Source organism: Microcaecilia unicolor, chromosome 11 (assembly GCF_901765095.1).
Source record: "Microcaecilia unicolor chromosome 11, aMicUni1.1, whole genome shotgun sequence".
Lineage (NCBI taxonomy): Eukaryota > Metazoa > Chordata > Amphibia > Gymnophiona > Siphonopidae > Microcaecilia > Microcaecilia unicolor.
The window spans coordinates 182,249,963-182,264,480 of record NC_044041.1 but is presented as its reverse complement, the minus strand read 5'-3'; the positions used below and the strand labels follow the sequence as shown (position 1 = coordinate 182,264,480).

Below are 14,518 nucleotides of genomic sequence, written 5' to 3'. Positions count from 1 at the left end.
AGTCGGATCGGGTCATCGATTCCCACCCGAGGAGGTGGTGAGTGGCCACCGCTGATTTCAGCGTCCATCTCCCGGAGGAGGGCCGATCCACTCCGCCTGACTGTAGAGGGGGTTGTGTGGCTCCGACAAGGCACCTTTTTCCATTTCAGGGAGAAGCGCACGACGGCGCGGCCTGCGACCCCGGCGGACAGGCGAGTATACTCTACGTAGTGACCGGCCCAGTAAGGACCGAAGAAGAGGCGTGATCACCCTCTTTTAGCCAGTGACTAATACGGACTATTGGTATCCGACTAGGTCCCGAAACTCACTAGGCTCCGGCGACGAAACCGAGCGGCGAACGAACGGGGGGGTTTCTTGTGGCGTATGAAAGTGTGTGAGTGGGCTTGCAGTTCCAGGCCGGGCGACCGCGTCCTGGTCAGGCCGAGTGTTGACCCTTCTGTGTCTGGTGGAACGAGACCCCTTACTCCTCCACCTCCCCTTTCCCCCTTTGTCCGTCACCTGTCCTTTGGCACTCAGGTTAGGATGGGCGGGGGTGGGTCTTCACCGTTAGATTTAATGACGGAACACTTTAGCGAAGTGTTCGACCTAGATAAATGTAGCAGGGCCGGGATGATACAGAGATGTCAATTTATGTGGCCAGGGCTAGGAATTGCTGGATGGCCCCCGGAAGGGTCATTCGAGTATGAAAAAGTGGCGGCGGTCATGAATATTGTTATAATTGAGGGAAACCCAGGCTGTCCTGAGGACATTCCATACATAGAAGCGTGGTTGGATGTAGTCCGGGATCCGCCAGCTTGGGCCCAACGGAAGGTAGAAAAGGCCGCCCTTATGTTGGTAAAGCAGAGAAAAGGCCGGAAAACCAAGCTTAGAACCCTGCCGACCCATGCCTTCGCTCTTCAAAGCTCGGCAACCGCTGCCGTCTCGAAGGCCGCAGGGACCGCCCCCATACGGCCTACCGCCCCTAGCACTGAAGCCACTGAGACCACGCCCCCTGCTACCAGAGTTAAGGCAGGAACTACGCCCAGTACTACCAACACACTTTCTAGAAAAAAACCCCCAAAGAAGACCGCAGGGAAAGTTCAGGGTTTGGCCGAGAAGAAGCCTCCAAAAGCCCCGATACTTGCTACGGCGGAAGCATACGAAGACGACATCGCGCCGCCGCCCTATGCTCCTATGTACCCTGACCTTACGGGCCTAGCAGAAGGCCCCGCTGACGCCGAGACTTCCGGGTCAGAGTCGGATGCCGGGGAGACGTCCCACCCAGCCTCACCTGAGTCACCTGGCCTCGCAACCACACGGAAGAGTACACGGGTTGTGAAGAACATTACTCGGTTCCCCCAATCGAGTCCGCAACAGGCCCTTCCGTCCAGCCGGAAAGGGGGAACCTCTCACTTATTCCCAGTCCGACAGTCCACCACCTATACCCCTAACCCGGCAGAGGGGGGGGGGCCAGCCCATCGAATCAACAGTCTATAGTCACGTTCCCTTCTCAAGTGCCGATTTGTATAACTGGAAATTCCATGGGCCGTCCTACGACCAGAAACCCGAGCAGCTGATAGAGCTGGTGGAAGGCATTATATACAGCTACAATCCAACTTGGGCCGACCTTAGGCAGTTGAGCGCCCACATCCTGACCTCTGAAGAACGCCGCCTTTTACAACAAAATATGGAGCAAGCCGTCCGGGATGCGAATCCGGCCCATGCCAATTTACAGAACCTACTAGAAACGGAGGCGCCCATCGCTGCCCCCACGTGGGACTACCGAACCGCCGAAGGCCAAACCTTTATCCGCCGATACCAACAGGCGTACCTGGCCGCCTTAAAGAAGGGGAAGCAGAAGGTTACCAACATGGGGAAAATCCACAATGTAGTCCAACAAAAGGACGAGAGTCCAGGGGACTTCCTTGAACGACTTATGGAAGCATTCAGAAGGCACAGCCCGATAAATCCCGAAGACCCTAAGAACCTCCCAACCGTGGTTATGAGTTTTGTTAGCCAGTCAGCACCGGATATACGAAGAAAGCTACAGAGAACGGAGGGGTTCGAAGGGATGAGCCTAAGCCAACTGAAAGCTATAGCTGATCGCGTATTCGGATATCGCGACCAGGAGGAGAAGGTGGAGGCCCGGAAGGAATCGACCAGACGGATGCGGGAGAAGGCAGATGTGTTGGCTACGGTGCTGGAAGAACGAATGAGGTCTAGACCAAAGGGGAGGGGCAGGAGAACAAGAGGAACGCGGTCCCCCATAGGGCGTAACCAGTGTGCAAATTGCCGACAAGAAGGACACTGGTGGGCTGATTGTCCAGAGGAGATACGGGACAACCCAAGAGAAGAGGAATCATGGGACCGGCAGAGAGAGGAGGAGACCGGCGACCGTACGGGGGCCCCTAGGCGAGGCCGTGGAAGGGGCCGAAGAGAGAGAGGACGGGATGACCGGAGGGAATGGCAGATGGCTGTGGACGCTACCCGAGACGGCTCAGCATGAAGAAACCGGGAGGGCAGAGTCCCCACTGACCCTCTGGTGGAAATTCGAGTGGGGACAGAATCTATGAAGGCCTTACTAGACACAGGGGCCCAGCGATCTGTTATCACCACTGCCATAGCCCCAGCCACGAAAGAAACTATACCAATTGTGGGAGCCTCCGGGAAATCCCTTGCGGCCCCCCTCCTCAAAGAGCGCCAAGTCCAGATCGGAGGGACGATGGTGTCCCATCAGTTCATACACATCCCTGGATGCCCGGTCCCCTTGATTGGTCGAGACCTACTCTGTAAGCTCCAGGCCACCTTGAAGTTCAAGACTACGGGTGAAGTGGAAGCTCGCTTTGAAGATCGGCCAGTAACACTTATCTGTCCAGTAAGAGAAGAATGGAGACTACATGTTCCCCCAACTGCGGGATCCGGCGACTGCCGTTACGACCAGAACACCCCTTTTGCCCAGCAGAGGCGGGCCATAATGGATGAAGTGCCTGATGTATGGGCAGAATTGAACCCCGGCGGACTGGCCGTAAACGCTATCCCCATCTGGATTGAGCTCAAACCGAATGCTCAAGTTGTTAACCAAGGACAATACCCCATCCCCTATGCAGCCCGGCATAGTATGCACATACATCTACAGAAACTCCTTCAACAGGGAGTCCTTAAGCCAATTAGATCCGCATGGAACACCCCATTGTTGCCCGTTAAGAAGCCAGGAACATCCGAGTACAGACCCGTCCAGGACCTGAGGAAAGTCAACAACCAGGTAGCCGACATCGTTGCCCTCGTACCGAACCCATACTCCATCCTGGCCCAAGTGCCATCTCAGACCAAGTGGTACAGTGTCATTGATTTGAAGGACGCCTTCTTCTCCATCCCTCTTGCTGTTGACAGCCAAAAGTTGTTTGCCTTCACGTGGGAAGACTTACAGACGGGAACCAAGCAGCAATATACATGGACCCGGCTTCCCCAGGGGTTCAAGAACTCCCCCACCCTCTTTGGTGACCAGCTTGCCCAGGACGCAGCCCCCGGAAGGCGGTTGCCAGTTTCTCCCGACTTGTGCCCTCATCACTCCGAATGGCCTCCAACAGTTCCACAGATGCCTCCAAGGAAATCTCACTATCTGTCACAGCCCCACCAAACCAAGATACTACAATGTCACCCTCAGCGTAGGACTCCCTGCGTATGTGGCCGGACCTCCGGGAGTCGAGGGAGATGGCATTCTGTATTACATTAATTCCACTCGTATCCTTGTCGGTGGCATCCAAACTGTAGCAACCCTCACCTTCGACGTCTGTGCCGCCATGGACAAGCACCCTTGGTCTCGCAAGTGTGGTAGCCAGAGTTGGCGAGAGGCATACGTTAAGGACCACAAGTATGTCTGCCCCTTCAGTCCAGACATGAGATGCTGCTCCCCGTGGGTGTGGCTCCCATGCGCCGGCGATACTCGAGCCTCGGGCTGGGACCGAGTATGTGCTTATACGGGAGGAGGATATGCCGGATGCGCCGGCCTGGGCGAATTTCGTCGAGGTTCTGGTAACTATGTGTCCCTAGACTGGCCCATCCGAGGTTACGACATGCCCTGGAGAGGAACGTGGGGCCTCGGCATTGACGGCGGAGGAATGGATCCGTTGACATATATTACCATATATCAGAGTCTCGAAACGAAGCCTCCTACGCACTACCAGACTACTGTTGTCGGCTACCAAGACGTATTTGATGAAATTGCTCGTGCCGAGCAGACCGAGACTAAATTCCCCATTTCCCCAGAAGCCCGAAATATGTTCCTTAATTTGGCTGAAAACATCGCCCTCTCCCTCGGAATTGCCAACTGTTTCGTCTGTGGAGGCACCGACATGGGTGAACAATGGCCCTGGGAAGCGAGAGAGATCCGACAACACACATGGGATGCACTCAACACCACTAACATTACCTTTCCCCAACGGCCGAAGCCGTACGAATGGGCCCTGAGAACAAACATCATAGGTACCCTCTGCGCTAGTCGAGCGCCATCGAAGCGTTACTCTGTACCAGTGGGAGACTCTGCTTGTACGGGGGTTCTTCACTACAATGGCAGCCGGACGACCTGGTGGCAAACGGACAACCTGCCCGCCCCGGAGCCTATCTGGACAGAACCCACCTTGAACATGACATGGACCTACGGAGGGAACGCTTCCCTCAAGTGGGTAGCCCCGGCGGGCTACTACTATATCTGCGGACGCAGGGCCTATGAACAGCTCCCGACCCGCTGGTACGGTACCTGCCTCTTGGGCACGGTCCGACCTAGTTTTTTCCTTCTGCCCATACAAGTTGGCGAAACTTTGGGTATCCCCCTTTACGTGGAAAAGGGGCCTGATAATCCTACTCGACGACGACGGTCTTCCCCACCCGTCAAGCCCAAGGTCCAAATTGGAGACTGGAAAGACAATGAGTGGCCGCCTGAACGCATCATTCATTACTATGGACCGGCCACGTGGGCTGAAGATGGTACATGGGGATACCGCACCCCTATCTACATGCTAAATCGCATTATTCGCCTACAGGCCGTACTCGAAATCCTCACTAATGATTCTGCCCTGGCCCTCAATATCCTAGCTCGACAGAACACTAAGCTCATTACCGCCGTCTACCAAAATCGCTTGGCTCTTGACTACCTCTTAGCCCAGGAGGGCGGGGTGTGTGGCAAGTTTAACCTCAGTAATTGCTGCTTACAGATTGATGACCAGAGCCATGTCATCAGGGAGATAACTGACCGGATGGTCAAGCTAGCCCACGTCCCCGTCCAGACCTGGAACAGTGCCTGGGATTGGACTTCCTCCCTCACCAGCTGGCTCCCAACCTCCGGGAGCCTGCACGGCCTCCTCGTCATGGGTGGCCTGTTCTTGCTGTCTTGCCTAATAATACCTTTGTCTCTCCCCTTAGTTTTCAGGTGTCTCCGCTCCACCATGGAAAGCATCGCTGACCGCCGTGCTGCTGCTCAACTTATGGCTCTCCAGATGTACTCCCCCATTCCCCAGTCTGATGAAGCTGACGATGAAGCACCTTGTGGCTGATGTGCACTTTGAACCCCCTGAGTCACTCAATGGGCCATCACCCTTGTGCCAGCAAAAGACCGGCTACAAAGGGGGGGGGATTCCACTAGGGGCCCTCCGTCTCAACCCCGGCGAAGCAACCAACGGCTGCGCAAGGGCTTAGGGCTCGCTTGTTGCCTCCCTCGCTAACTATCCTTGTCCTTTCTTTCCGTTTCAGGGTTCGTGGAGGTGATACTCTCCACCAGAATGGATGTTCAAGTATCAAAAGGGGGGAATGAAGGAGTGGAACGCCGGTACTACCTGAATACTACTGAGCAACAGGACAACCTCATGTTTTGTGCCTACTGATGGACTTTTACTTATGCACTCTACCTCTGCTTTTGGCTGTTTGGCCACACCTTATTACTGCACTGGACATTTGTGCCTTATCCAGTTTTACTGTTTACTAACAAGACAAGTTTGCTGTTTACTAATGTACAGACAGAATGCAGGGCTATTAGATATATAGCTTGTAACAGTAGTTTGCAAGGCCTATACAAGACCAGCTTGCACGTAGCAACGCCATCTGAATAGGCGGCCTTGGAGGGTGCTGACACCCCCCTGCATTCCTGAGCCGCACCTTATCTCCTGTGCTAGAAAGGAGCATTGTGTGTATACAGAATAAGCTGCTAAGTTTCGTTTTTCTTGCCAGTATCATTTCAGTGTTATGACGTGTGTACGTACTGGGACTACAATTTTGTACTGTAAGAACTACAAATGTTTACTGCGCATGACAGTTATGACGTGTAAGGGGCCAAATGCGCAGGCCCAGTAGGGAAGTATAAATGTAAGCGTCAGATGATTTATGACACACAGTGTCCCGAGGCTACTCGGTGCTGTTCACTTGCTAGCAATAAAGTTGCCTCGTTTGGAACCAAAATTTGCCTTTCGTCTCCTGATTTCCCACCTGTTTCAATAGTCCATTAAGTCCAGCCTCGGGCAGAAGCACCAGAAGAATCTAAGAACTAGATCCATTGTTCCTGTTTCATCTTGATTTGCTTCTTCCCTCTGAATCATTACCCTGTTTCTGGGATAGGCATCTCCCCAATACCCTCCTCAATATCAATTTGTTTTGGCTTGCTTTACAAGTAACTTGCCTGTTCATAATGTGGACAAATTTTTGTAGGACTGAATTATAGCAACCACATAGCTTTGGAGTATCTCCACCTCATTTCCTAGAAGACAGCAGGAAAAACTGCATTATACTGGGGAGGAAATAGAAGACACAGCAGCAACGTATGCTCTATTCTGCCATCAGGCACCACGTGTTCTCTCAGTAATTAATTTATAACTAGGTGGTTATGCTTTAACCCCCCTGCTAATGTATGTATAAAACTTCTTCCCGGCAGCCTCCGCGACCCGTCCGCCATCTTAGACGTGGTGGCTGCTTTCTGGAGTGGGGAGGAAGGAACTGTTATTAATTTAAGAGAAAAGCTCGAGCAATACGGGGCTTGCTCCAGCGCGTGCACAGCCTGTAACTTCCAACCTCAAGCGGTGGGGGTGGGGGGAGGAAGGAAGGAAAACCTGGGGGGGGGGGAAAGAAAGTTGCAGCGCTCCAATCACCATATTCCTCATCTAAGATGGTGGTTGAAGGCGGGGCTAGGTCAATCGTTAATAATTTATAAGACGTATCAACTGCAGATTGAAGACAGCCATGTCCCTACTGAGAAGAGTCCTGCAGAAACGTGAGTAAGAGAGAAGTTGGGTGGGAACGGCTATTAACTTCAGAGAACACAACGGCTTCCCCCTGCCCGCATCCAGGCGCATCTCTCTCTCTCTCTTCTGTTCTGTTCTTTGTCCCTTTTAGATTTTAGTTCTGTTCTTGATTGGTCGCCCAGAGCATCAGCTGACCGTACTGTACTAGCCCCTAAGCTTGTCTGTAATCAAAGCAGAAGAAACGTAGAAAATATACTCCCCCCCCCCCCCCCACACACACACACACACACACATACAAAAGTGTTGTACACTATTTGTAAGTTATATGTCATTTTTGTCAGAGACAACACGATATTAGCACTGTTTTTGAGTGATAATTTAAACTGAAATACAGAACAAAGTTCTCAGACACTGGCTCCCAAATTGTTGGTTGGATTTGTTGGAATCCTGGATGGTGTCACAGAAATAGGCCCACTTCCCTCTTTGGCTTTCCACAGTCAGAGATGGGTAGTAACAAAGTACTTTTACTTTGTTATAGTACTTGAGTACAGTTAGTAGTACTTTTACTTGTAATTAGTGTTTTTGTTTGTTTGCAATACTTTTTACTTATAACAAGTTGCAAATAAGCTGTACTTTTGTACTTAATAATGAAGTACCTATTTTTTTTTTTTTTTTTAATACTTTCTAAATTTGTATTTTCCATACCTCTGCTTCTCCCCCTCTACAGGCAGTGACAGTCAGACCTGGATTGCAGCTGATTGGGGCCTGAGCTTCTGGTCCCAGAAACAGCTGAGCTGGGACCGGCCCAATCAGATGCAAGCCAGTGTCTGGCATCACACTTGTAGTAGAGAGGTGTGGTAGCCATGTTAGTCCACTCTTAAAGGTTATCAATGGAAATCAAACAAAATAAAACATGGAAAAGAAAATAAGATACCTTTTTTTATTGGACATAACTTAATACATTTCTTGATTAGCTTTCAAAGGTTGCCCTTCTTCCTCAGATCAGAAATAAGCAAATGTGTTAGTTGATAGTATATATAAGAGAAACATCAAAGCATTACTTTGACAGTCTGACAGAGTGGGAGGGTGGGGGCATGCATGGGGACATCAAAGCATTTCATTGATATTCTAACAGAATGGGTGTTGGTAGGTGAGAGGAGGGTAATAAACAGAGAAATACAGCTTTATGTTTTATAATGAGTTAGAAAACCCAGATCCTTATTAAGTCCTGTTTGTTGGGTGTCAAAATATTCAATCATTCTTATTTCAAAGGTCTTGTTCCTGTATTGTTTTAAAATCACCTTTCAGTATTCTTACTGTGAAATCACTGGTGCAGTGTTCTGGTCTTGTGAAGTGTTGGCCCACAGGGGTGGGGGCCTGTCTGGCACCGGCTATTTTCATGTGATGTCTGTGCAGATTGAATCTTGTCTTAAGCATCTGGCCTGTTTCTCCAATATAGCATCTTTATTTCTCTATTTATTACCCTCCTCTCACCTACCAACACCCATTCTGTTAGAATATCAATTAAATGCTTTGATGTCCTCATGCATACCCCCACCCTCTCACTCTGTCAGACTGTCAAAGTAATGCTTTGATGTTTCTCTCATATATACTATCTGCTACCACATTTGCTTATTTCTGATCTGAGGAAGAAGGGCAACCTTCGAAAGCTAATCAAGAAATGTATTAAGTTATGTCCAATAAAAAAGGTATCAACTTATTTTCTTTTCCATGTTTTATTTTGTTTGATTTCTATTGGTATCACTTGGAAACCCTAGTCCCCACCCCCACCACACACACACACACACACACACACACACACACACACATTGAGTATAATTGGCTGAAGAAGTGCATCATCAGACTCTCGCCTACCCAAAGTCCTCCAAGGTGGCCCCAACTCCTGCTTCCTTGGAATTTAGCAACAGACTAATGCAGTAGCGTAGCGGCACTGATTGAAGTGAAGAGGACTTGGAGGAAGCGGTCCTTATGCACTGAAGTTGTCACATGTGCACATTGTGTTCCGCAAAGTCCTGCTCCTGCAGCCTGGCCAAGTTGCCCATGACCTCTCCATTAGTGTTGCTCTCACATCTCCATCTGCCAGGGCTGCAGGACCTGGTGCAGTTCCTTGGCAGATATTTATTTATTTATTGCACTTGTATCCCACATTTTCCTACCTATTTGCAGGCTCAATGTGGCTTACAAAGACCTGTTATGGCATCGCCATTCCAGGTAAAAGATACAGTTGGTATTACAAGAGATCAAGGATGACAGAGAAGAACTAAGCAGACAGTTATAGAAAAGCATCATTCAGAATAAGGGAGGAGTGGTGAAGTATTATAGTTGAGCTATGGATATGAGCTGGCAGCTTGGCACTGCTCTGCATGTCTGCAGGGAAAGCCTCCCAGGGACTAAGCCCTTTCTGCCCAGGTTGATGTAGGCTCACACTGACACACACACGGGCCAGCAGCATCAGAAGTCACCTGATTACTGGCACGCACTTGTGGGGACCTCCCCATGTGCTGAGAAAATTTTCCAGAGACTTCCATGTGCATCCAGGAAGTAGTAGTGCTGCTTGCCCGCTGCTTGCGACAGTAGCATTAGTCACTGCTACTAACTAGTAGTCACCTAGCTCTCATTCTCAAAACCTTTACTGTGTCTGCGCTGCACTCTGCAGCAGTACCGGGTCATGAGTATTATTTTTTGCTACAGCAAACTAAGGAATTAGCTCACCACTGAACCAAGAGAGAGCCAACCAGTTATTTGCAGGTACCTTTCCCTGACTTGTCTGACCTTTTTCGGACCTATAAGTGCATTCACTCTGCCTCCCCCCGGTACCTCTCCACTCTTGTCTCTCCCTACGCCCCCCCTCGAGTTCTCCGTTCTGTAGATAAATCTCTCTTGTCTGTCCCCTTCTCCTCTACTGCTAATTCAAGACTCGGTTCCTTTTATCTTGCTGCACCTCACGCCTGGAATAGAATTCCCGAGCCTGTATGTCTAGCCCCGCCTTTGGCCGTCTTCAAGTCCAAACTCAAAACCCACCTCTTTACCACTGCTTTTGACTCCTAACTCACTTGCCCTGTCCTTTTATCCTCACCTCTTTATTCCCTTACCCTTAATTGTTCTGTCTGTTACCTGTCTTATCTAGATTGTAAGCTCTTTGAGCAGGGACTGTCTTTTTTGTGTATGGTGTACAGTGCTGCGTATGCCTTGTAGCACTATATAAATGGGTGTAAGAGCTTACCAATCTGCACAGATAAGTGTCGTGTGCTTAATAAGCCATTGGGGTGTAAGAGCTCACCTATCTGCACAGATAAGTGTCGTGTGCTTAATAAGCCATTATTGGGGTGTAAGAGCTCACCAATCTGCACAGATATGTGTCGTGTGCTTAATAAGCCATTATGAAAGTAACTAAGGAGCTATAATTATATGCATGTTCACGAATCATGTGAAAGAGATATAGGTAGGTGGGCGACGAGTCTATGATTAAAAAACATAACACGAGCATAGATTCACCGCGGAGTGAAATGAAAACAGCCATGTTGGTCGTATGAGACTCCACCTCACATAGTTAATTTACAAAGCTGACTCGTTAAACATTCTCTGATATGCTACCCCAAATATCTATCCTTTTTGTTCCTTGTTCCATGTACTTTATCCAATTGGTGTGAAATTTGGGAAGTATTTAATGGGGTGAAGGGCATTTTCACCTAGAAAGCTGTCTGATAATTAGCAAAAGTATATGTTCAAATGCAGATCAAAGCATCCCTAGCCTGCTGGGTCTCCAGTTGCGCATGATGGCTTCTGATGCTGAAAAGGGAAGTTCCTCATATGCCTACAGCACTCTGAAGGTGTCCCAAGCATCTGACAAAGTTTTGCACGTGGAGCTGAACCGGCCAGAGAAACTGAATGCTATGAATTTAGCACTTTGGCGGTAAGGAAACAATATTTACCTGAACTTTTGGGCCCTATAGTCCTATGGTACAATACCCATCTTGCATTCCCTCAACTTAGTTGAAGCACATCTCTGTGGTTGTGTTAGTCCATGTGGATCCATAGAAACCATGAGCAACCAAAAACTTATATTTACCAGTACTTTAGATCTAGGACAAAGATAATATATAAAATGCTAAAGGATATGTTTACTAAGGTGCGCTATAGGCGTGTTAGCATTTTTAACGCGCATTAATGGTTGACACACTTTAAACACTAATGCGCCTATAGGAATGTATTGGCACCTTAGCGTTTAACGCATCTTAATTTTAAAGGCATATTAATAACGCTAACACACCTTTAGTAAATATATCCCTACATTTACTATATATTATAATGTTATGAGTTTTTGTTTTTTTTTTTTATTTTGAAGCTGGAGTCGGTACATTTTTACCAGTTCTGACTCCACTCAAAATTGCTTCTCAGTCCGACTCCACAGTCCTGCTCTGTAGCCAGCATAGACACGAAAGAGAACTCTCGTGGCCTAGAAAAAGTGGTTTAGGCCCCACCATAGACTGGAAAGAACACAGAAAGGACATGGCATCATTTGAGGTTGGCATGAGTGGGATGGAATAGGGCTTTTCCCCACTCTGAATGTTGCGGGTGTTAATGCTGAATTGGTCCCCCCCCCCCCCCCCCCCCCCCCCCCACTGCCAATATGACTTCCTTTTTGTCCCTTCCCCCCCATAGTAAGCAAGCAAACTAAACTACACCTATAAGAGACTATCTTAAGCATGTTTCAGCCACTGCTGGCATCTCCTGTTGCTGTAAGGTTCTAAGAGCAGAATCCATGTACTGGTCAATACCTGAGCATCAGACAGTGGTGGCTCCTTGTTTGGGAATCAGTGTCGCAACTTGTGCACATATTTGCCACACATGTTAGTTGGTCCATTATAAAATTGTCCTCCATTACTTGCACTTTTGTAGCTGTCTGGGATTTAGCTGGGAACAGAAGTCCCTGTATGATTGCAATTAAACAGAAAATGCTTTTATTCAAAGGTTAGTTTAAAACGGTGGAAAGAAGACTTTGGATGGACCTGAGAGGAAATACTTGCTAAAGTTCACAATTAAGAGCGTAGCTACTGTTATGAATAGTTTGCAGAGGGAATCTGTCTTGTGTTCAGCTTGGAGGAGCTGGGTAAAATGGCAGATCTAGGGTTTTTTTTTTTTCTTTAGAGTAATTCAGTAGAATGATTTTCAGGAGAGGGGATCTGTGCACTATTGTGAAAAATTAGAAATCCATACAATGTAGTATTAAAAAAATAAACAGTAGAGGGGGCATTACCCTGTTGAATTACAAAGTCAGTAGATATGTTTCTGCAAACGATTTTTAAATATTTTAAAGGATTAAATTCTGTATATGGGACTGAAAAAAGTGCTAAACTCTATTCTATAAACGGCACTCCAAGTTGGGCGCCGTTTTATAGAATAGTGTTTGGGGCACCGAGATCTTGGGCATGAGGATTCACACCAACTGTAGCCTGGTGTAAATCCTTGCACCTAAATTAGACGCAGATAGGAAAGCCCATGGCCACACCCCTACTTGCATGTAAAAAATTTACACGTGCATCTTTATAGAATTGTGACAAAAAATGCATGCAAAATGTTTATTGCCAATTAGCGCTGAGAGTTGTTAGCACCTAATTGGCTCATTATGCAATTGTGCACGCACACAGATTTGCATGTGCATTTTTAGCGCCATGTATAGAATTAGGGGGAAACCATGTATCAGCAGTTCAGTATTCACCCTGTGACATAAAATTCAGGGCTAAGGACCCAAATCTAGACTGACTACTACTGCTGCTTATAACTTCTAAATTACTAGCAGGTGTATGCAGTATTGTACAGATCTAAGAACCTAGCCAGGATATAGGGAATAGCAAGAGTACTCAAGTACGGAGGCATCCTTTCATAATATGCTATATGTGCAATAATAAAGATTTTGATATTGATTTGATACTAAACCGGTACTTTACACTGCCTTAGGTAAATTTCTTCAAAAAGGCAATAAATAAATCATGTTATATAATAAAACTCACCCTCAGCGTTCTGAGGACACTGACGTCACTTCCGTCATCAAAATGGGTTCGAAGGGTTCGTGGTGGTGAAGCCACCGAAATCGCCGTCTCGAGGCCCCGCCCTCGCGTCAAACGTGATGACGTCGAGGGCGGAGCAATGGCGTCACACAATGAGGGCGGAGCAATGGCATCAGAACGACGAAGGAGTCGGTAGGGGGGGGTGTTGGGGAGGAAAACCTTGCTAGCGCCCGTTTCATTTGCTCCAGAAACTGGCCTCTTTTACTAGTTATGTTAATAAAATGGCCAAAGGGAGTGCTTTGCCTTGGGTGGGGGGAGGAGGGAGGAGTGTGTTGGATTGGTGTTTTTTGGGGATGGGAAGTTGTATTGTTTATGGCTAAGGGTAATGGTATGTGAGAGCATAAAGGTGAGCCAGTCGATACTGTGTATCTGGATTTTCAAAAAACATTTGACAAAGTACCTCATAAAAGACTCTAGAGGAAACTGGAAAGTCATGGGATAGGAGGTAGTGTTCTATTGTGGATTAAAAACTGGTTAAAAGAAAACAGAGAGAAGGATTAAATGGTCAGTATTTTCAATGGAGAAGGGTTGATAGAGGGGTTCCGCAGGGGTCTGTGCTGGGACCTCTGCTTTTTAACATATTTATAAATGATGTAGATATGGGAGTAACTAGTGAGGCAATTAAATTTGATGACGACACAAAGTTATTCAAAGTTGTTAAAGAGCAAGAGGATTGTGAGAGGACCTTACGAGACTGGGCATCCAAATGGCAGACGACATTTACTGTGAGCTTGTGCAAAGTAATGTATGGTGGGAAGAGGAACCCAAACTATAGCTACATGATGCAAAGTTCCACATTAAGAGTCGCCAACAGGGACAAGGATCTAGGTGTCATCCTTGACGATATGTTGAAACCCTCTGCTCGGTGTGCAGTAGCAACGAAGAAAGTAAGTAGAATGTTAAGTGTTATTAGGAAAGGAATGGAAAACAAAAATGAGAATGATAAAGGGGATGGGACAAGGCTGAAGCGGCTAGGGCTCTTCAGCTTTTTATTATTCTTAAGGCGTGCTAGTGTTTTTAATGCGCCTTAAAAATAAGTGTGCGCTGAACACTAGACACGTATGTATTCCTATTGGCGTCTAGCATTTAGCACATTCTAAACACACTACGGTGTGTTTGGAAAAGACCTCCTGACTGCCTTGTAAACCATTTTGAATGGTGTTGACCAGGAAACTGGTACATAATGGGCCGATATTCACACCACAGTTGGCGCTAAGCCCAGATATT

General features: G+C 47.9%; 1 protein-coding gene across 1 annotated transcript in view; it reads left to right on the top strand.

Moving 5' to 3' along the window:
* The first annotated feature begins 7,050 nt into the window (after positions 1-7,050).
* ECH1 (enoyl-CoA hydratase 1) overlaps positions 7,051-14,518 on the top strand; it is a 30,829-nt gene continuing 23,361 nt past the window's right edge. The window contains exons 1-2 of the mRNA XM_030218366.1: positions 7,051-7,231; positions 10,959-11,136. Coding sequence (XP_030074226.1) covers positions 7,201-7,231; positions 10,959-11,136 — 209 coding nt within the window. The 5' untranslated portion in view covers positions 7,051-7,200. The remainder of the gene's footprint in view (positions 7,232-10,958; positions 11,137-14,518) is intronic.